Source organism: Salvia miltiorrhiza, chromosome 4 (genome assembly GCF_028751815.1).
Source record: "Salvia miltiorrhiza cultivar Shanhuang (shh) chromosome 4, IMPLAD_Smil_shh, whole genome shotgun sequence".
Taxonomy (NCBI): Eukaryota; Viridiplantae; Streptophyta; class Magnoliopsida; order Lamiales; family Lamiaceae; genus Salvia; species Salvia miltiorrhiza.
Window position 1 is genome coordinate 38,754,681 of NC_080390.1, and position 22,759 is coordinate 38,777,439.

The 22,759-nt window shown below is 35.9% G+C and overlaps 1 protein-coding gene and 2 long non-coding RNA genes across 4 annotated transcripts; 1 reads left to right on the top strand and 2 right to left on the bottom strand.

Moving 5' to 3' along the window:
- Positions 1 to 1,394: 1,394 nt before the first annotated feature.
- On the top strand, positions 1,395 to 5,180 carry LOC131021541 (uncharacterized). 2 transcript variants are annotated; one of them, XM_057950776.1, is made up of 3 exons: positions 1,395 to 1,933; positions 3,849 to 4,277; positions 4,361 to 5,180. In XM_057950776.1, the coding sequence occupies exons 1-3, from the start codon at positions 1,715 to 1,717 to the stop codon at positions 5,069 to 5,071; spliced, it is 1,359 nt and encodes a 452-aa protein (XP_057806759.1). In that variant the 5' UTR covers positions 1,395 to 1,714; the 3' UTR covers positions 5,072 to 5,180. The 2 variants fall into 2 exon arrangements, with proteins under 2 accessions (XP_057806759.1, XP_057806758.1); XM_057950775.1 differs by having other exon boundaries at positions 1,528 to 3,572.
- A 2,716-nt stretch (positions 5,181 to 7,896) lies between these two features.
- LOC131021542 (uncharacterized) lies at positions 7,897 to 11,284 on the bottom strand. The gene is made up of 3 exons (XR_009100985.1): positions 10,645 to 11,284; positions 8,725 to 8,791; positions 7,897 to 8,122 (listed from the first exon to the last, which is right to left on the bottom strand). It is a non-coding gene; the product is annotated as an uncharacterized LOC131021542 (long non-coding RNA).
- A 6,390-nt stretch (positions 11,285 to 17,674) lies between these two features.
- Positions 17,675 to 21,059, bottom strand: LOC131021543 (uncharacterized). The gene is made up of 3 exons (XR_009100986.1): positions 20,422 to 21,059; positions 18,503 to 18,569; positions 17,675 to 17,900 (listed from the first exon to the last, which is right to left on the bottom strand). It is a non-coding gene; the product is annotated as an uncharacterized LOC131021543 (long non-coding RNA).
- Between the last annotated feature and the right edge of the window lie 1,700 nt (positions 21,060 to 22,759).

Sequence of the window (22,759 nt, forward strand, 5' to 3'; positions counted from 1 at the left end):
CTTCTTCATTTGTCACCATTCCTTCGTCCAATTGACTCTTTCCTTTTCATTTCTTCTTCATTTTTTTTCCTCAATGACTTTGTGGTTCAATGATACTTCGTCTTCTTCGTCCGACAGTGAGATGAAAAAAATCGTGGACATCATCGTCCAATCGCGCGAAATGGTGGCTCAATTTCTCACTCCCCAACCACAACCCCAATGACGAGTTATCTCGTTTTGAACCAATCGTCTCTGTTCGATGACGTCTTAGGAGGAACGTCATTGCCGGTGACGTTTGTAGTCAATCGTCACTATTATTAGATGAGCTACTAGTTTTGATATGGCATCTACTTTGAGTGACCAACGTTCGTCAAGAGTCCACCGTTGGCGACCAATCCAAAAAAGGCGAGGTTTAAGAAGATGTAAGAATCGACACGAAATGATGTCAAACGTGCCTTTGGAGTGCTTCAAGCTCGATGGAAAATCATTAGAAATCCGGCCCCTTTGTATATTGATCATCTCAGAGAGATCATGTTGGCTTGTATCATTTTCCACAACATGATTATGGAGAATGAAGAGGAATGAGCTATGCACTGGAGAAATGACGACCTGGGACACGGGGCATCTAACAGTGACTCACTGATGCTTCTCGATCGATCCCGCCTAACTTCGAGGAGTACGTGCAAAGAAATACAATTATCAGAGATAGGAAGATACATGCGAAGCCTCAAGCGGATTTGATCGAGCACGTTTGGCAATGTTTCGGACCTCTAGGGCCGAAATAGTTATTTAGGTTTTTATTTTAAGCTATGTTTTATTTTTTAAAATTTTATGTAATTTAAATTAATTCAATTTTAATTCAAGTAAGTGTGTTATTTAAGTTGGTGCAATTTAAATTAAATAAAAAATGCAAAAATCAAAACTAATGAATATGATACAGTTAGATGAGCCTCCCCAATGCAATGTATTGACTCATAAGTAGTCCTCCATGGATGAGTCAGTAAATGACTCAACCAATATGGATGCTCTAAAAGAAAAACAAGCAAATAATTTCGACAAAATTAGGTGAAGGCGGGTAAGGTTTAGGGTTTCACAGTACAAGTGGAAGCCGAGGACAATATTATCATTTCCTATTTTCATTCTTTATCACATAAAAAATATAGGGATAATATATAATTCCTTCTTGAAATTAAAAAATTTGTTAAAAAATTACAAAAAAAAATTATAATACGGTGAAAACAATAAAATTAACTAAATCCTTTTTAGTCTTGAATCAAAAAATTTAAATAAATTAATTTTTTTTAAAAATTAATATTTTTTTTGTTCGAATAAATTTTATCCAAATAACAACGCTGCTTAAATTTATAACCAAAAGAACACGTGCCCATAGCTGAAGTTGGTAGCAACATCGACATGCTCGATCGACGGACATTCACACATGAAGCTAATTAAACTATATAGAGCTACACCGTTTAAATGGATCGATCATAAGCTACGCTTGTTTCTCTATTAATAGTTAATGATGAAATCAAAGTGTGAGTGGTATTGATATCTTGTCCGAGAAAAAGGTCGAGTACTACGTATCAAGCAATTAGTAGTGGTCCAATATTTCAAGAAAAAAAAATTGCATCGTGGCTGTCATTGTCAAAAGTTTCTTAGTGAAAAGAATAAATCAAGGTTCTAATGATTTAAGCTTGACTACCATATCGCCAAAACTGTATCCGATTCTATTCAAATGAGTAATCTTGGTGCTAGATTGGTTGTGCCTATCGATGTGAAGAAGAAGCCAAAGGAGCAAAAAGTTCCTCTGCACAACCGGTGGCACCCTGCTATTCCTCCGGTGGCGGAGGTCCGCACCGGAGAACTTTTCAGGGTGGAGATGGTGGATTTCAGCGGCGGCGGCATCACCAAAGAGTACACCGCTCAAGACATCAAGTTTCAAGATCCTTCTATTGTGAGTTTCTCATGCATCTACAATTTATTTTACTATCAAATTATTTAGTTTTATTTTTAGGCGGACTTTCCAATCCTTACTCTATTATAGCTTCTTGTTTGCCTATTCTTCAATCCAAATTATCGGTTTTGGACTTTGCCACTAGTTGAGTTGAGAATCTCTCTTTCTTTCTTTTAGGGTCATTTCAGATCTTATGTTTAATTGGTGTTTCACTTTTAAATTTGATATTTTAATTCTCAAAAAACAAAAGATTTTATATTTTAATAAAATTTATTTATATTAACCTTTACAATCAAAATATTGAAATTTAAATAAATTACATAGCTTATATATAAATTTATCAATCCTAATAATCAATTATAAATGAATAAGACAAATTAAATTCTCAAATTATAAACCCTATTAATAAGTAAGTTAAACTAAAAATACACGAGAAATTAAAAATGAGACATTTAAAAAAATGAAAAAAACTACTATTAAACAAAATAAAAATTACTAGTACTCAATGGGACATCAAAAGATTTTAAGAAGGTTTTTCCTTCTTAAGGTTTTTTTTTGGGGTTTTTATAAAAAAGGTTTTAATGAGGTTTGGACCCCAGTCCGCGTCTCTGTATTTTTTAGGGTTCTTTTTCTAAGTTTTTTCTGTTTTTTTTCTTTAATAGAATGGTAATTTAATAACTCAATGGGACATGTAAAAAATGAGACCATGGGTCTCAAAATGGAGCCTCCATCATGTATGTTGATTGTGTGTAAGTCATTATATTCTGTCTTACCTGAAAGAGGAACATGATAATATATAATCCATTTCTTTTCCCATAATTAATAAGGTCATGAAGCTTGAATATCTAGCCAGCCTTGAAAAAAAACCTAGCTAGCTCTAAAAGGAAAAGAAGAAATTTTTCTTTCCTCACTTTATTTTGTCAATGAACGTATATAATTGAGAAGAAAAAAAAAAGAATTACAAAAGGAGAAGAAGAAAAATCCAAGCTCATAGACATCAACCAATGTAAAATGGACACACCAATATAAAAGTCCAAACCTTATCACATTTTTATCAACTCCGTAGAAAAAAAGACACTCATACGTTGAATATTGATCATCGATCATTATACTTTATAGGAACTGCTGAATTGTTAATACTACCATAAGATTGATAATAATTACCAGAAATCTATTACAAAAACATCCCTATCATCCGTTGCCGATAGCTTCCAAGATCATTTGACGAGGACAATTAGGGACCACTGGAAAAGTTGCCTCTTCATTTGTCAGTTACCGAACCGTCTAAATCATATTGAACTAATTAAATATCTATTCATAAATATAGTCTTCTTTTGTTGCAAGAGTTTCATGTATCTCAAAAGCACATAGTATATGATAAGGTGAAGAAACATTTGATCAATCAACCCCTAAGTGAGTCATGGCCCCTCCAACTCCAAGACTAACAGTCCCAATAGACTTAAAGAAGAAGCCATGGCAGCAGAAGCTGCCACTTCACAACCGGTGGCACCCGGAGATACCGCCGGTTGTGGAGGTCGAAACCGGGGTCGTATTTAGGGTAGAGATGGTGGACTGGACAGCAGGGGCAATCTCAGATGACAACTCTGCAATTGATGTAAAAACATTAGACCTATCAGCTGTAAGTACAACTTCTCTTTTGGGTACCTAATAAACATGTAAAAACACCCTTTTCAAATAATAATTTCTTATGTATTAACAGGAAAAAAAGAAAGCAAAGAAAAGACCGTCCCTGCACCCGACTTAGCATATAGTATAAGAAGTCTCATAATCAGTTTATCCAAAATTATAATTGAACATCAAGACTCCAATATCTAATTCCATTCTCCATCTTCTCACAAAGTGTACAAGTAACATACAGTATGATCTGTTGACATATATAAGTACTACTCCACAGGTTCATTATCTGAGTGGACCAATCAGAGTGGTGGATGCAGAGGGGAATCCGGCGAAGCCCGGGGACCTTCTGGCGGTTGAGATATGCAACTTGGGGCCTCTACCGGGAGATGAATGGGGTTACACTGCAATCTTCGACAGGGAGAATGGTGGAGGATTTCTGACGGATCACTTCCCTGGTGCAGCCAAAGCTATATGGTATTTTGAAGGAATATATGCCTACTCTCCTCATATTCCAGGTGTAAGATTTCCGGGTTTGACACACCCCGGTATAGTCGGAACTGCACCTTCAATGGAACTGCTGAATATATGGAACGAGAGGGAGAGACAAGTCGAAGAAACTGGGCTCCACACATTCAAATTGTGTGAGGTGTTGCATTCACGGCCCCTAGCAAACCTTCCATCCACCAAGGGATGCGTTCTAGGCAAGGTACACAATGCATTACACTGCTCATTCATATACATTATAGTTGTTGATGATGATCATGATCATGATATGGGGTTGTGTTGTAGATCAAGGAAGGAAGTGGGGAGTGGGAAAGAATAGCAAGAGAGGCTGCACGGACGATACCCGGAAGAGAAAACGGGGGAAATTGTGACATCAAAAATCTGAGCAGAGGTTCGAAAGTGTACCTTCCGGTGTTCGTAGAGGGAGCAAATCTAAGCACAGGGGATATGCATTTCTCACAAGGGGACGGCGAAGTAGCATTCTGCGGGGCCATTGAGATGAGCGGGTTTCTGGAGCTCAAGTGCGAGATCATAAGGGATGGGATGAGCAAGTACCTAACTCCCATGGGGCCCACTCGTTTACATGTGAACCCCATATTCGAGATAGGTCCCGTGGAGCCAAGATTCTCGGAGTGGCTGGTGTTTGAGGGGATCAGTGTGGACGAGAGCGGCAGGCAACACTACCTGGATGCCTCCGTTGCTTACAAGCGTGCTGTGCTCAACGCCATTGACTATCTTTCCCGATTCGGATACTCTAAACAACAGATCTATCTCCTACTCTCCTGCTGCCCTTGTGAAGGGAGGATCTCAGGGATTGTGGACGCTCCCAACGCCGTCGCCACGCTTGCAATTCCAATTGCTATTTTCGATCAGGATATTCGTCCGAAAACAACGGGTGTGCCTACGGGGCCTAGGCTTGTCAGAAATGGAGGACTCCCACAGTGCAGCTATGATGGAAACCTGCCTATTACCAAAAATCCCAGTGCCACTACCTGACTCCATCTCATTTTCAATATCATGCTCTGTGTTTTATCAATGCAATTCTCATCCAACAATTCATGTACCCTTACTTTTGGTTCACTGTATATATCTTAAATTTTTACCACTTTTTCATCTCTTCCTTTCTTAATTACCACCTCAATGTATTCATGCATTTTTTATTTTTGTTATTCTTGTAATTTCTTCGAGCACCCATGGTTCTTCCCTATTGCAGAAACGTTTACTTTCTCCCCATACAAAACTTCATCCCCAATAAAATTACACCTCACCAAAATCGAACCTAATTCAAAAATAATCCAACCAAACTCTATGTTCCAGTTTTTTTAATTAAAATTTTCGATTTGAGTTGAAAATTGCAAATCCAATTTTATTTTGATTCGGTTTTTATTTATTTATTTGAATATTCTATGAATGAAGTGATCATTTTACTTCATTTTCAATGTGCTCATTGGATTTAAGTTTAGTATGTTTGTAGTTTGTAGAAATGTTTTTTGTGATGATGCATTGATGCACATGTATTTTAAGTTTAGAACCAGTGTACCCATGCGACGTACGGTGATTGTGATTTTAGACTCACGTAAATTGTGCATATAATATACTCCTTCCGTCCCATATGGATAGGATGATTGGGATTCTCATGAAGATTAAGAAAAATCATTGAAAATAAAAATATATAAGTAAATTTCCTAGTATGCCCATATTTATTATTTAATGATGTATTAAAGTGTGAGTAAATTAAAGAATTAAATAGGGGTATAATAGTAAATGAGTAAAAAAACATTACTTTTTATGGAAACAAGCCTATGTAAATGGGACATTCAAAAGAGGAAAACAAACATAAGCATATGGGACGGAGGGAGTATTCCCTCCGTCTCACTTATAATGACACACTTTAAATTTGTCGCACTTTTAAAAATAGTAGTATGTGATTTTTACTCATTTTACACTAAGGCTACGTTTGCTTTGATGGAAAAATTTATCCATGGAAAATAATGGATAACAAAAATTTATACCTTTAAATATCTCATTTCTTTTCCCACATCTATATAATATATAAAAGATGAGTTTTTTCCCTGTATTATTTCCCTCTCTTTTTTCTCTCTCTTCTTCTACCAAAATTTCATTATTTTTATTTACTTCTTTATATTTTGTAATTATTTTCTAAACGTCATCAAATTTGATCATGAAAAAATAAACAATATGTATCTTACATTTAATATAGTATGAAAATCATCAAAAATGAATAAGTTATGAAAATATTAAAATATTTTATTTTCTTTCTCTTCATTAAAAATTTATAACTTTTTATTTACGTTTGTATAAAAATATTTATTATGATGAATAATATATGCATAGTGAAAATTTTCAATATCGAATAATTATTAAATTTATTTAATAACTTTAATTATCATTACACTTTGTATAAATTGAATATTTACAGTTTTAAATTCAAGATTTTATTGAGTAATTGGTGTGAACTATTATATTTTATTAAAAATTTATTGTATTTGTTTATATTTAATTTTTTTATTGTTTAAATTTATTTATTTAAATTTATCGTTTAATTTCGATGTCGATTCGTGCATCGCACGAATGGGCGTATACTAGTTTTACACAAAAGAGAAGTTTACCATTTTTTCTTCCTTATTTTCACTTCAAAGATGAATAATATTATCCCTCCAAAAATGGATGGATAATATTATTCATCCTTGAAGTGAAAATAAGGAAGGAAAAATGTTTTTGTGTCAAATGTTGGAAAATAAATTAGACATTTAAAGGCATAAATTTTTATTATCCATTCTCTTACATGGTGATGAGGAGTAATGTGTGCAGAGTAGAGAAGGGACATAAATCAGAAGAATCATGTGGAAAAATGGCCATTGCCAGAGAAGCCATCGCTACAAAAAGAGTCATCCTCATCAGAGGAGTCATCTTCACCAGAGGAAGTATCCTCGTCAGAGGAGTCATCTTCACCAGAGGAAGTATCCTCGTCAGAGGAGTCATCTCCACCAGAGGAAGCATCTTAGTCAGAAAGTATATCCTTGCTAGAGAAGTCACTACCGCCAGAGGAGACGCCTTCGCCAGAGGGGACGTGTTTACTAGAAGAGTCACTTCCACCAGAGATGTCAACATCACCAGAGAAGACGCCTTCGCCAGAAAAGACATTGCCATCAGAGGAGCCAACAAACGCGCGGGAAGGTCTCCCTCATATTATCAAAATTACCAGCGTACCCTTCCATCACGCAACACGCATGCACCGCAGATGTTTTTACTATTTTACCCCTCCGCTTGTAAATCTATAAATAGGGCCCGAGCTCGTGTATTATATTTTACGCTATCTCATATTTTGAATACAACTGCTATTTTCTCTCCTGCGCAAGATTTCCGATCAGCCACTTTTACTCTTCTCGACTAGGTAGAATTCGCGATTTCCCTTTATAGATTTAGGTGTTGGTTTCGCAAACACCACATGGATAAATTTATACATCAAAGTAAACGCAGCCAAAGTGATTTTTGTCCACTTCACACTCTTTATACTTATTCTTAATCTTGGTGTCCATTTCTATTGTGTCATTTAAAGTGGGATGGAGGAAATACTATTTTCTTATAATAAAAGAGAAACATTTTATCAATTGAGTTGTGCTTCATATATTGTCACAGCCCGCCCTAACTAGGGATAGTTAGGCCGAGTGATCCACGACTAGGGATGGGGTTAAAGAAGAAGGGGAAGAAAAGGGGCGTCATTTATAGCCGTAAAACTTACTCATCTTAATAAAACTCGTATTTTTTTTATTCATTAATACTCAATTGAAAACAGTCTATGAAAGACAGCATAAAACTTAATTAATATCATTAATCAAGTTATACATCGTATGAAACCATTCTCTTAAGACTCAAAGTATGACATAACATACTATAACATCAACAACATCTTGCAGCGGAAAGTAGCTAGACATATGTATGAAGACATATTCTAGACAGGTTAACTATTTATTAACAACCCTGGAGACTCCGCTCATTGCAGCACCATCATCACATCAGCTCAACCTGCACATTTAGAAAACATATGCAGGGCTGAGTACAAAAGCACTCAGTGGGCACGTATGCCTAGGTATAAAAATACATGCTTCAAAACTATAAATTGTCATGCCATCATAATCAGTACAGCAAGGGAGTTTTTCGCTAAAAAGGCCCAAGCTTACTAAGTTCATTTGTGATTCTTAAAGTTCGTCTGATCAGACTAAGTTCTTTTGTAATCTATCATATCTGGAACTTTGTGCCGGAGAGGTGGCCACCTCTCACGGTCACTTGACCGGCCAACCCGCTAGATGACTCACGGTCACTGGTGTACACTAGTCCTGGCAGGATAGCTATCAACTGCTCAGGACCCGAATTCGATTGCATCATTGGCAAAGCCAAAGCAGATAGATATCATACTAAAATTTAAACATTTTATGGCAAGACAATACTTGAAATAACTTTAACTCAAAGATTTTGTCATGAAATAACTTGTTTGAATGTAACATTTAAACTCATTTGATATATATGAAACTGAAATTAACAGTTAGATCATCTCATGCATTCATTCGTATAAGAGGCCTACGATACGTAGGGGATCTCTATATACGTATAGTAAAAGTAATGCCCACCTCGTTGTGTCTCTGTATCAATGAGTAACGTCACTCTCTCCCTCAAGTCGTTACTTCCCAAAAGGACCTTCATTGTTATGAAGAATTGATGAGAAGTTATAAAAGAAACCTCGATCAATAATCTAATCTCTTTTATGAAACATTAGTATCTCTAATGTTCATCTCTCTTGATTGTTAATCAATATAACAATTATTATCTCTCGTCATTACTCATTAATTATAACATCCTTATGTTATAATTAGCAGCTCTTCAATTAAAAGAAATATTTAACACATCGAAAAGTCCACTTTCTTAGCAGATCTATTCGCTCTCATCTCGTCTAATTAACCAATTAGAAGTTAAACTATCCATTAGGCATGTATTTGAGTCACGGGTCAACAAGAATTGACTATGCTCAAATCCTAATTTCACTAAAAATTTCGGCATGACCTATTCATATATAATGTCAACCACGAGATTTCAACGCGTGAATCTCACTACGTGAACTCGTCTCTCGACTCAAAACTTAACATCTTGACATCTTTTCAACGCAAACCAAACAATTCAAAATCATCAAAACTCTTTATCAGTAAACTATCATTTATACTCGACACCAATTGTTCGAGTGTCAGATACCAACATTTATGTGCGTTAATCATAACTCTCACAACTCACACCATTTAGTCATATCGTATCATCCATCAAAACAAATATAATCAAGTTGTTTTCTAGAAAGTTTTGCTGTTTTTGTGTCATCTTTAAAAATTCATAACAACCAACTCAATCATCATAAACTCTCATACCAATTGATCTCAAAAACTTCATGAAGTGTAGTTCACTCTAAAAATGGTAGTTAACCAAAAAGGTTAAAGGTTTTTGGAGATATTGCTCTTTTAGTGCAGGCTGTCAAAGATTGACAGTTTCTGCCAATTTTGTTTAGGCCATTAGAAACCAAGGCAAACCTTAATAAAATTCCATCAAATTTAATCATCCAAAACTAAAGGTATCCTTGAAGATTTGGTTAAAATTTCACAAGAGAAAACGTTCATATGATCTGCCAAATAAACAATGAAACTCATACACTTTTACTGTTGGACAAATATGACAGCAGAACAGGGCATTTTTGAAATAATAAACTGCTCTGTTTCAGAGGTCATAAAAATCGAAATCTTATGTTTTTAGAAAAGTATTGAAGTCTAGTTTCGTTTAAGAAAAACGGTGATGCAAAATCCTTCATGGATTAATAGATATAAACGTTTTTGTGAAGTCTACCAATAGTTGACAGATTCTGTCAAGGACTTTTCAAAATATCTTTAAAATAGCAAACATCATCCAAAAGACATGAAATTTTGCAGCAACGAAATACACATATCATAGATAAACATACTAAAATTTCAGAGCCATCAAGAAATGAAAACTCATCGAAACATAAGCTTGAAACTGCTGTAAAATTTTGACAGAATTCCAGTTTTAATTTCGTTCAACAATTATCATCCATAAATTGTAAATCAATTAGCATGCTCATGTGATATCGTAGAACACATATACGCAATAATATTCATTATGCAACGTCTCTAACTTCACGAATTTAAATAATCATACTCTAAAAATTTATACAATTTTCGTGCTTGGAAAAATACGAATTTAATATATATCGATTCTAGCATACCCCTAAGCACAAATATCAAGTCAAAACGATCAAACAAAAATCGAAAGACAAGCTAATATGTGAAAAACGGGGCTGCCCTCATGGGTTTCATAGCTACGGTTCGTTCCGTTCTTACTCCCTTCATTAAACATGCTCAACATCTACCCAAGAACAACATACTAAAAATTTCACGACGATCCGACGTCGTTTCAAAATAAAGTCGAGAATCGACGTTTTTCGACGTCGACGAAAATCGAAAAGAAAACCATCAAAACGTAGGTAGAGATCTTACCTACTTAGATACGTGATCGAAAAGATGATCGGCGTTCATCTCGGTGCTCAAATCGGAGCTCAAAAGCTTGAGCTCAAGCTAAAAATGGTATATGCGTGAATGGTGTGTGTGTTTTAGGTGTTAGTGTGTGTGAGTTGTGTGTGGGCTGAAAATCAACGTGAGTTAAGAGTGTTTGACTGAACTTGGGCGGTTGGGGGGTGGTTTTGGTGGGGTAGGGTTAGATATTTAGTCGTTAAATATCTCGTCTCGTCTCGTCTCGTCTCGTCTCGTCTCGTTTTAACGACTAACAACCCATACTCTTCGTTACTCGCCCTCTCAACCTCTACTCACTTTCATTACACTCGTAATTCTATATAAATATAGAAAACGCAAGCTCGTTCTCGAAATTCTGATAAACGAGCTCGGTTCGTTTATCGAGAAATCCCGATTTAGTATTCACTCGTCGTCCAAAAATAAAAACTTTCATTATTGGACTCGTATCGAAAAACTAAGAATATTTCTCGACGACGTGCACGTAAGATTTTGAAAGTCGACAAAAAGACGAAATAGCCGTATTTTACTATTCATCGTCAAAAAGTCAAAAATTTCAAAAACGTCTTAACGGACTCAGATTTCACTTCCGAGTTCACCGTTCTCATTCAAATAATTATCTAGAATTATTTGAATACTCAAACTCAAATACGGATATAAAATTCCACATCATTCTCACATCATCAAAAGAACATCTCAACATTTTTAAAATATAACAACAAAACTTCATATAACTCTTCATCTCTTTACAAAGTAAATCAAACAAGGGATCTAAACCCTAATTACTCAAATTCAATCAATTAAACACGTCATCAAAAGCCCGGGTATTACATACCATCCCCCTTAAAATAAATTTCGTCCCGAAATTTGTACCTCCTGTAAATGTTTCGGGCACTTCTCTCACATCATATCATCAAGCTCTCTTTCCACTTCTTTCTAACTATAACGTCTCCACTGGACTTTAACCAGTGCAATCGATTTATTTCTCAATTGTCGAATCTTATGATTTAGCATCATCTGAGGTCTCTCTCTTCATAACTCAAGTCTGGTTCTAAGATCATTTCTTCTTAGTAAACCACATGGTTTGGGTCGGAAATATGTATCCTCTCAATTGTGACACGTGAAACACGTTATGCACATTTCCAAAGCTAGGTGGCAAAGCCAACCTATACGCTATTGGACCTATCTTTTGCAATATCTCGTAAGGACTTATAACTCTGGGTCTAAGCTGTCCTTTAACTCCAAATCTATTCATCCCCTTTGAGGGTGAAACCTTCAAGAAAACTTTGTCTCTTATCTCGAAACTTTGTCTCACATCTTATAGGTAAACTCAATTAGTGGCAACACATTCTCCCGATTTACTCCTCTATCAAGGATAGTAGTTCCTATAATATCTTCTATCGCCTGCTATGCTAACATTCATCCTTGTACCCAACTCTTTCTGTAACTCATCCAAAAACGTGATGTAAATTTTTTTTTTTTTTTTCTGAGGTGATCTACACCGGTACTCAATGCAATCTTATAATCTCACGAACGTACAATTGTGATAACTTATCTGGTCCATACGCGATTAGGATCGGTATGAAATGTGCAGATTTTGTTAGTCGATCTACAATCACCCAAATTGCTGTATTTCCTCTTTGACTTTTGGGTAAAGCTGTCACAAAATCCATCGCTATGTGATCCCATTTCCACTCGGGAATCTCCAACGGTTTTAACTTCCCATAGGGTCGTTGGTGTAATGCTTTCACTTGCTGACAAGCTAAGCATCGCTCTACAAACGAAGCTATGTCTCATTTCATTCCGTCCCACAAAAATCTATTTTTTTTACAACCTGATACATCTTTGTGCCTCTTGGGTGGGCGGTGTAAGGCGTGTTATGAGTCTCACTCATGATCGTATTCTTAAGTTCATCATCGCGGGGAATGCATCTTCTCCCCTCAAATAAGATAGCATTGTCTGATTTTTTTTTTTTATTATTTTTTTTTATTTTTTTGTAACTCTTGAGATCTCCTGCTCTTATCCTTTCTCGTAACTTGTTCATTGTCTCATCTTTCCTTGTGCTTCAATCACCATTTTCCTCAAACTAGGCATCGTCGCAACAATACTTGCTATCGTCCCTGGTGGTTTTATCATCTCTATCCTCATCTTGTCAAAGTCCTTTATAAGCTCATCCTCTCTCGTGAGAATACATCCTAACTTTGACGAGACCTTTCGGCTCAATGCATCGGCTACTACATTGGCCTTGCCAGGGTGATAGTTAATGTCGCAGTTAACATCCTTTACTAATTCGAGCCATCTCATTTGCCTCATGTTAATATCCTTATGCTTGAAAAAGTATTTCAAAGTTTTGTGGTCCGTGAAAATCTCACATCTAACTCCGTAGAGATGATGTCTCCAATTTTTTTTTTTTTTTTTTTTTTTTTGGGCATGCACAACGGCTGCAAGCTCTAAATCATGCATTGGATAATTTATCTCGTGGGATCTAAGTTGTCGTGATGCATAGACTATAACTCTTCCTTCTTGCATCAAAACACATCCTAGCCCATTCTTTGACGCATCTGTGTAGATGGTATACTCTTTATCCATTTCCGGGACTAGCAGCACTGGTGTTGTAGTCAATTTCCTTTAAGCTCTTAAAAACTCTCTTTACACTCCTCTTTCCAATTGTACTTAGCTTCTTTTCTCGGTCTTGCTATCGTGGAAAATCCTTCAATAAACCTCTTCTAGTATCCTGCTAAGCCTAAAAAGCTGCGAATCTCGTTAGGCGTAGTTGGTGATCTCCACTCATGTACAGCTTGTACCTTGGCGGGGTCAACTTTAATTCCTTCGGATGATACAATATGTCCTAGAAAAGTTACTTCGTTCAACCAAAACTCGCACTTGGTGAATTTGGCAAAAACTTCTCAACTCTTAGCGTTTCCAACATCGTTCTCAAATGTTTTGGCGCTCCTGCTCATTCTTCGAATAGATGGGAATATCATCTATGAAAACTAGGACAAATTTATCCAGTTATTGATGAAAACTTGATTCATGTGATCCATGAAAACTACTGGTGCTTTTGTCAAACCGAATGGCATAACTACGAACTCATAGTGCTCATACCTCATTTGAAAAGCTGTCTTAGGTGTATCCTTCTGTCAAAATTTGAACTGGTGGTAATATGATCTCAAGTCAACTTTCAAGAAAAACTCGCTCCTCGTAATTGATCAAACAAGTCATCTATCCTCGGCAAAGGATATTTGTTCTTGAGTGTCAATTTATTTAGATCTCGATAATCTATGCACATTCTCAACGTGCCATCCTTCTTTTTGACAAAAATGACTGGTGCTTCCCACGGGGATACACTAGGTCTAATAAAACCTAACTCGAGCAATTCTTGTAGCTGAATCTTCAGCTCTTGTAGCTCCTTAGGCGCCATTCTATAGGGTGCCTTCGACACTAGTGCTGATCCAGGTTCTAGATCGATAGTGAACTCCAACTGTCTTGTTGGTGGCAATCCTGGTAAAACCTCGGAAAATACATCTCTATATTCCCTTATCACTGCTACATCCTCAAAGTTTATTTTTTACTTGATTATCCTTCATCATTCAAGTAAACTAGATAAGCTTGTGCTCCTTTCTTCTTTACCAATTTCGACGCCTGAAGTGCCGAAATGATTGGAATTCTCTTCTTTCTATCAATGTCGTGAAAACATGTCTGTTCCTTCCCAGGTGGTTGGAAAGTTATCTGTCTCTTCTTACAATCAATCGGGCCAAAGTTCTTTGCTAACCATTCCATCCTTAGAATAATGTCTACGTTCCACATATGCATTAAGTGCAAGGTTCTTGCTTTCATCTTTAGTGATCCTAACTCAAGCTCTAAGTTAGAAATCATGTGAGAAACTGTAGTAGCTCTTCCTACAGGAGTGATTACTCTCAACTCGGGACTAGCTTGTTTTGGTTCGAGTTTGAAGGTAACATGCTTCAACCAATTAAAGAATGCGAGGCTCCTGTATTAAACAGGATTCTAACTGGTGCATCCAATAACTTGCCCATACTACCTTAAAGTCCTGCCTTAAACCGGCACTTAAAACTCAGACATCTCTTCATCAGTATCCATCTTCTGATGAGCGAACGTGTTAGCTCACAGAATTCTCGATTATACTCTACAACCGATTTCTTTCCTTGCATCAAACTTCGATAATCAGCCTCTCGCTGCTTACTGTACTCCTCTGTACATACTTCTCAAGAGTAGTCTTCAATTGTTCTCAAGTGTAGTTTGCCAGTTGCTCAGGTGTTAAAGTCCTCTGACGTGCCTCTCACTAGTCTTATACATCAAAAAAAATCTACTAGGATAACTCAAAAGTTGTAAGGGTTCAACCCTAGAACGACATCAAAACAAATTGTTCAAGAGACTCAAATGAATGACCAGAGGGTGGAATGAAGTAACTACCAGGTCGAACAAAAATGACCTAGAGTAAGAACCCATCTGGCTTTTCAACCGAAAGTTGAAACACATGGGTTTATAAACCCAAAACACGTCTACTGAGATTTGGATCATGCGGACTGGCCAGGTCCAACATAATCACTCCCCAGTCACACGGGATATACTATCCCGAACTTGGAAATTCTGTGTCTTCTAAACCCTCAACATACTATACATAACAAAACTTAAGTTCACACCAGCAAGCTAAAAGCTTAAACTCAGGGTCCTATGTTCTAGACTCTTGTTTCGAAAGTTCAATATTTTTTACTCTCCTCTCATGTTGCGGTGGTGGTGGCGGAGTATTATCCCGCCTATCCTTCACCTCACACTCTTGATGACATCTTTGAGGCATTTTTGAAATCACAAAAGGAAAACTCAACTCGACCAACGCTCTAAGCATCCTCAAAACTCAAGTTCAATTTACTAACTCAACTTTAAGGAAAACCCTCACGGTCGCCTTAACATTCATCTGTAAGGCAATAAGCACTCACGAAATGCTAACAAAAAGACCACTCTGGTCAACCTAATATGTCCATCAGTAGAATGCCTCTTTTTAGAGGGCTTACATAAAGGGGTTATTTAAACCCTACAAAAACCATAGTATCTATCGTAATGTCCCTTCTAAACCAACACCATTAATAGTACTATGTCTCGGTCTGAACCTCTTACGGTAATTGCTACCAGTTAACTCATCTAGTTGCTACTTTAGCACACTAGGAACATCCATCTATTTAACATCAGTAGGGTACTATATTCGCATGCTTATCTATCATCATGTCAAAATCTCAAGTACCAGTATCTCCTAAGTAAGTTATATACATCGCAATGTAATTGCAACTAATCAAAAACGAGGGTGTACCGCGCATACTCTCAAGATCATCCTTAGCTCTAGCCTACATCGACTTCTCTTCTCATCCTCATCAACTCTAGCCCTCCTCGGCTACTTCTCGTCCTCATTATCGTTTATCATTTTATCATCTTTGGTAACTGATACTCAAGGATCGACTCGATATCTACTACACTCTTCTAGAGTCCCTGGTAGAAAACAGGCATCCGGTCAGTAGATCCGCATAGAAAATCTGGGTATCTGTAACAAATCCCATCTCCTGTGGGTCCAATGCTCAAGACGACATGTCCCATCATATTGAGTGGCTTTCTTCCTTGCTCAATCCTACCACTCGATTGGTAGCACGGGGACTAGGTGCACGATGCCATCCAGTCTAGTAACAACCATAAGGCTTTTATCCTTTCATAGTCCTATGAACATGTGTTTGAAAATCTGCTAGGGTATCTCTGTACCACATACTGTACGCCTCGTCCTCATATCCGATCTTTCCTGAGTTCGATCTCACAACAGTCCACTTTCGTGCAGTGCCAACAGTCCTGGCCAACCTATAAGGAGAACTTAAAGGTGACTCTAGGAACTAACTCTACTTGGCTCCAGCAACAGAAATAAACAAAACATAACTTAGCAAAACTCCTATTAAGTAGTACTGTTATCTTAAAACTCAAGCTCAAAACATCTAAATTCTCATCTCGTCCCATCTTTACTCAGTAGAGAATCTCTCTAAACAATGATATTAGATCCCTTAATCTAAATCATCGTGACTCAGTAAGACAACTCAACAATTCTCTCTCAAAGCCATCTCCAAAGACTATGGCTCATGATACCTCCTCAAGTACCATTAAGGTTGCGTGAGCAAAACTCGCGTCACAAAACAACTCAACATATCATACAATATCTCATTGCAGCATGCTAATAACTCATCATTAATCATGCTATTATACTCAAGCTCATAACTCAAACTCATAACTCAAACCAACAAGTACATTAAAGCAATTGCTAATTCTCTCAAGCTTTAGCTCTAAGTTCTCATTTTCATCCTTCTACTTAGTAAAAACAATCTCTCTTAACAATGACATTAGATTCCTTCATCTAAATCATCGTGACTTATCACAACTGCTCAAACAATTCTCATCACAAAACATCTCAAATACATCACATCATAACTCATAATTATGCATCCTCAATCATATAACATCATATGATATAAACGCTCTCATGATTCATCATGTAACATCAACATATGCTCTTACAACATAATAACTCATTATTAATCATGTTGTCATCCTCAAACTCAAACTATGCACCTTTAAAGTGTAAGATCATAACTCATCATATAACCTCAACATAATGCTCTTCAAAATTTAACGTCAAATAAACTTTGAAATTTTACATACCTCGTTGAGCCTGGTGTGATGGTGCGCCGAGCTCACGGTTGTTAATAACTATTAGTCTAGTGACTCATTCTAGACTAAACTCAAGACTTCTAATTCAGAGCTTTCCTTCGCTCTGATACCACTCTGTCACAGCCCGCCCTAACTAGGGATAGTTAGGCCGAGTGATCCACGACTAGGGATGGGGTTAAAGAAGAAGGGGAAGAAAAGGGGCGTCATTTATAGCCGTAAAACTTACTCATCTTAATAAAACTCGTCATTTTTTATTCATTAATACTCAATTGAAAACAGTCTATGAAAGACAGCATAAAACTTAATTAATATCATTAATCAAGTTATACATCGTATGAAACCATTCTCTTAAGACTCAAAGTATGACATAACATACTATAACATCAACAACATCTTGCAGCGGAAAGTAGCTAGACATATGTATGAAGACATATTCTAGACAGGTTAACTATTTATTAACAACCCTGGAGACTCCGCTCATTGCAGCACCATCATCACATCAGCTCAACCTGCACATTTAGAAAACATATGCAGGGCTGAGTACAAAAGCACTCAGTGGGCACGTATGCCTAGGTATAAAAATACATGCTTCAAAACTATAAATTGTCATGCCATCATAATCAGTACAGCAAGGGAGTTTTTCGCTAAAAAGGCCCAAGCTTACTAAGTTCATTTGTGATTCTTAAAGTTCGTCTGATCAGACTAAGTTCTTTTGTAATCTATCATATCTGGAACTTTGTGCCGGAGAGGTGGCCACCTCTCACGGTCACTTGACCGGCCAACCCGCTAGATGACTCACGGTCACTGGTGTACACTAGTCCTGGCAGGATAGCTATCAACTGCTCAGGACCCGAATTCGATTGCATCATTGGCAAAGCCAAAGCAGATAGATATCATACTAAAATTTAAACATTTTATGGCAAGACAATACTTGAAATAACTTTAACTCAAAGATTTTGTCATGAAATAACTTGTTTGAATGTAACATTTAAACTCATTTGATATATATGAAACTGAAATTAACAGTTAGATCATCTCATGCATTCATTCGTATAAGAGGCCTACGATACGTAGGGGATCTCTATATACGTATAGTAAAAGTAATGCCCACCTCGTTGTGTCTCTGTATCAATGAGTAACGTCACTCTCTCCCTCAAGTCGTTACTTCCCAAAAGGACCTTCATTGTTATGAAGAATTGATGAGAAGTTATAAAAGAAACCTCGATCAATAATCTAATCTCTTTTATGAAACATTAGTATCTCTAATGTTCATCTCTCTTGATTGTTAATCAATATAACAATTATTATCTCTCGTCATTACTCATTAATTATAACATCCTTATGTTATAATTAGCAGCTCTTCAATTAAAAGAAATATTTAACACATCGAAAAGTCCACTTTCTTAGCAGATCTATTCGCTCTCATCTCGTCTAATTAACCAATTAGAAGTTAAACTATCCATTAGGCATGTATTTGAGTCACGGGTCAACAAGAATTGACTATGCTCAAATCCTAATTTCACTAAAAATTTCGGCATGACCTATTCATATATAATGTCAACCACGAGATTTCAACGCGTGAATCTCACTACGTGAACTCGTCTCTCGACTCAAAACTTAACATCTTGACATCTTTTCAACGCAAACCAAACAATTCAAAATCATCAAGACTCTTTATCAGTAAACTATCATTTATACTCGACACCAATTGTTCGAGTGTCAGATACCAACATTTATGTGCGTTAATCATAACTCTCACAACTCACACCATTTAGTCATATCGTATCATCCATCAAAACAAATATAATCAAGTTGTTTTCTAGAAAGTTTTGCTGTTTTTGTGTCATCTTTAAAAATTCATAACAACCAACTCAATCATCATAAACTCTCATACCAATTGATCTCAAAAACTTCATGAAGTGTAGTTCACTCTAAAAATGGTAGTTAACCAAAAAGGTTAAAGGTTTTTGGAGATATTGCTCTTTTAGTGCAGGCTGTCAAAGATTGACAGTTTCTGCCAATTTTGTTTAGGCCATTAGAAACCAAGGCAAACCTTAATAAAATTCCATCAAATTTAATCATCCAAAACTAAAGGTATCCTTGAAGATTTGGTTAAAATTTCACAAGAGAAAACGTTCATATGATCTGCCAAATAAACAATGAAACTCATACACTTTTACTGTTGGACAAATATGACAGCAGAACAGGGCATTTTTGAAATAATAAACTGCTCTGTTTCAGAGGTCATAAAAATCGAAATCTTATGTTTTTAGAAAAGTATTGAAGTCTAGTTTCGTTTAAGAAAAACGGTGATGCAAAATCCTTCATGGATTAATAGATATAAACGTTTTTGTGAAGTCTACCAATAGTTGACAGATTCTGTCAAGGACTTTTCAAAATATCTTTAAAATAGCAAACATCATCCAAAAGACATGAAATTTTGCAGCAACGAAATACACATATCATAGATAAACATACTAAAATTTCAGAGCCATCAAGCAATGAAAACTCATCGAAACATAAGCTTGAAACTGCTGTAAAATTTTGACAGAATTCCAGTTTTAATTTCGTTCAACAATTATCATCCATAAATTGTAAATCAATTAGCATGCTCATGTGATATCGTAGAACACATATACGCAATAATATTCATTATGCAACGTCTCTAACTTCACGAATTTAAATAATCATACTCTAAAAATTTATACAATTTTCGTGCTTGGAAAAATACGAATTTAATATATATCGATTCTAGCATACCCCTAAGCACAAATATCAAGTCAAAACGATCAAACAAAAATCGAAAGACAAGCTAATATGTGAAAAACGGGGCTGCCCTCATGGGTTTCATAGCTACGGTTCGTTCCGTTCTTACTCCCTTCATTAAACATGCTCAACATCTACCCAAGAACAACATACTAAAATTTCACGACGATCCGACGTCGTTTCAAAATAAAGTCGAGAATCGACGTTTTTCGACGTCGACGAAAATCGAAAAGAAAACCATCAAAACGTAGGTAGAGATCTTACCTACTTAGATACGTGATCGAAAAGATGATCGGCGTTCATCTCGGTGCTCAAATCGGAGCTCAAAAGCTTGAGCTCAAGCTAAAAATGGTATATGCGTGAATGGTGTGTGTGTTTTAGGTGTTAGTGTGTGTGAGTTGTGTGTGGGCTGAAAATCAACGTGAGTTAAGAGTGTTTGACTGAACTTGGGCGGTTGGGGGGTGGTTTTGGTGGGGTAGGGTTAGATATTTAGTCGTTAAATATCTCGTCTCGTCTCGTCTCGTCTCGTCTCGTCTCGTTTTAACGACTAACAACCCATACTCTTCGTTACTCGCCCTCTCAACCTCTACTCACTTTCATTACACTCGTAATTCTATATAAATATAGAAAACGCAAGCTCGTTCTCGAAATTCTGATAAACGAGCTCGGTTCGTTTATCGAGAAATCCCGATTTAGTATTCACTCGTCGTCCAAAAATAAAAACTTTCATTATTGGACTCGTATCGAAAAACTAAGAATATTTCTCGACGACGTGCACGTAAGATTTTGAAAGTCGACAAAAAGACGAAATAGCCGTATTTTACTATTCATCGTCAAAAAGTCAAAAATTTCAAAAACGTCTTAACGGACTCAGATTTCACTTCCGAGTTCACCGTTCTCATTCAAATAATTATCTAGAATTATTTGAATACTCAAACTCAAATACGGATATAAAATCTCACATCATTCTCACATCATCAAAAGAACATCTCAACATTTTTAAAATATAACAACAAAACTTCATATAACTCTTCATCTCTTTACAAAGTAAATCAAACAAGGGATCTAAACCCTAATTACTCAAATTCAATCAATTAAACACGTCATCAAAAGCCCGGGTATTACATATATAGTATGTCAAGACTCTACTTAAATATCATTGAATTTTGATAATAAATTGTATGTTGTAATCAAACACTATATTGTATGCTGATAATTTAATATTATATTTCTACATAAGTTGGATTATAGTAAAAATTTTATTTAACTTAAAAACTACAAATCTTGCATGTAACTCATTATTGTAACTGCACTTAACGTAAAAATTAGTTGCATTTTTATGGTCATGAAAATACACTATAATTGCGTCCCCTACGAGATTTTGACTCAAGACCATAAAAATGCACATACTTTATAATTTTTTTTAAAGGATTAACTAATGGTTTTCCATTTTCCCCCGTAGTGACAGGAATTCTTGATCTATTGGTTCGAGGGGAATCGTCTTACGAACTGAGTTGCGCTCCATTGTCCACATACTTTAAATATAAGTTAAGTGCAAATACTTTATATGTTAAGTATAAGCGATTTATAATTTTTATGTTCAAGAATAAGAAAGTGCAACAACTTTATATGTTCAGTGCAGCAATTGTATACGCAATGTCGTAATGTTCTCATGATAAACCAACCATATACATGTTCTTCGTTGCAAATGTTGCTATGTATTTGATTGTTTAACAAGAAAATCTTTAAGTTTTGATAAAATTTATTATTGTTTTTGATCTTATTTGGAAAATTTCTATAGTTTGATTAAATACCAAAAACTTCCTAACAATGATAGTCAATTGATGTAATTTTATATTGCAGCTCACTTCTTAGGGAGCTTAATTAACAATGGGAAATATCGTCGATGATCTGTCGAGAAATTCAACGATGGATTTTTTCGTCGTTAATCATTTTTTCCGCGATTATTATAATGACGCCTAGTTCCAGTCTATAATTCGTCGAGAATAATTTTAACGATGAGAATTTTCGTTGTTAATAGCATCTTTTTTTTTTTGTAGTGATTGCTTTTTATTTTACGGGATTCTGCAAAGAAGAATTAATAGATGAAGATTGTGAGCCGCCCAAAGTTCCAAGTATCTTTTAGCGTATGACTCGAAGTCTATTAATGGTGTAAAAAGATAAGTCTATTGATCAATTGACCAACTGAAAAAGAGAATATATCAGCCTTGGTCACCTCAAGATCACAGATCATTTCACACATCAACTAATAAATTAGTTCATTAGTTCAGCAACTATTTAGGTCCCAGCCGAAGAAAAACATAATCAACCTAGGACTATAACTAAATTAATCCGAAGTTTGACATCGTTATCACTTGAGATTTCAACAATTATTTTCTATCAAATTCTAAATTGTATTCGTTGTAAATTCATACTTTTAGAATTGAGCTAACTGAATCATCTATGTTGTTCTTCATTGTAATAGTTTGTTCTAATTAGAATCCGCCTTCAAACACTCACATTTTTTTAGAAAAGTTAAAAATTTGTTATTATAGGTAGAAGCAAGTAAGCAGCAAAGTGTTTAGTTATCTGAAAACAAAAT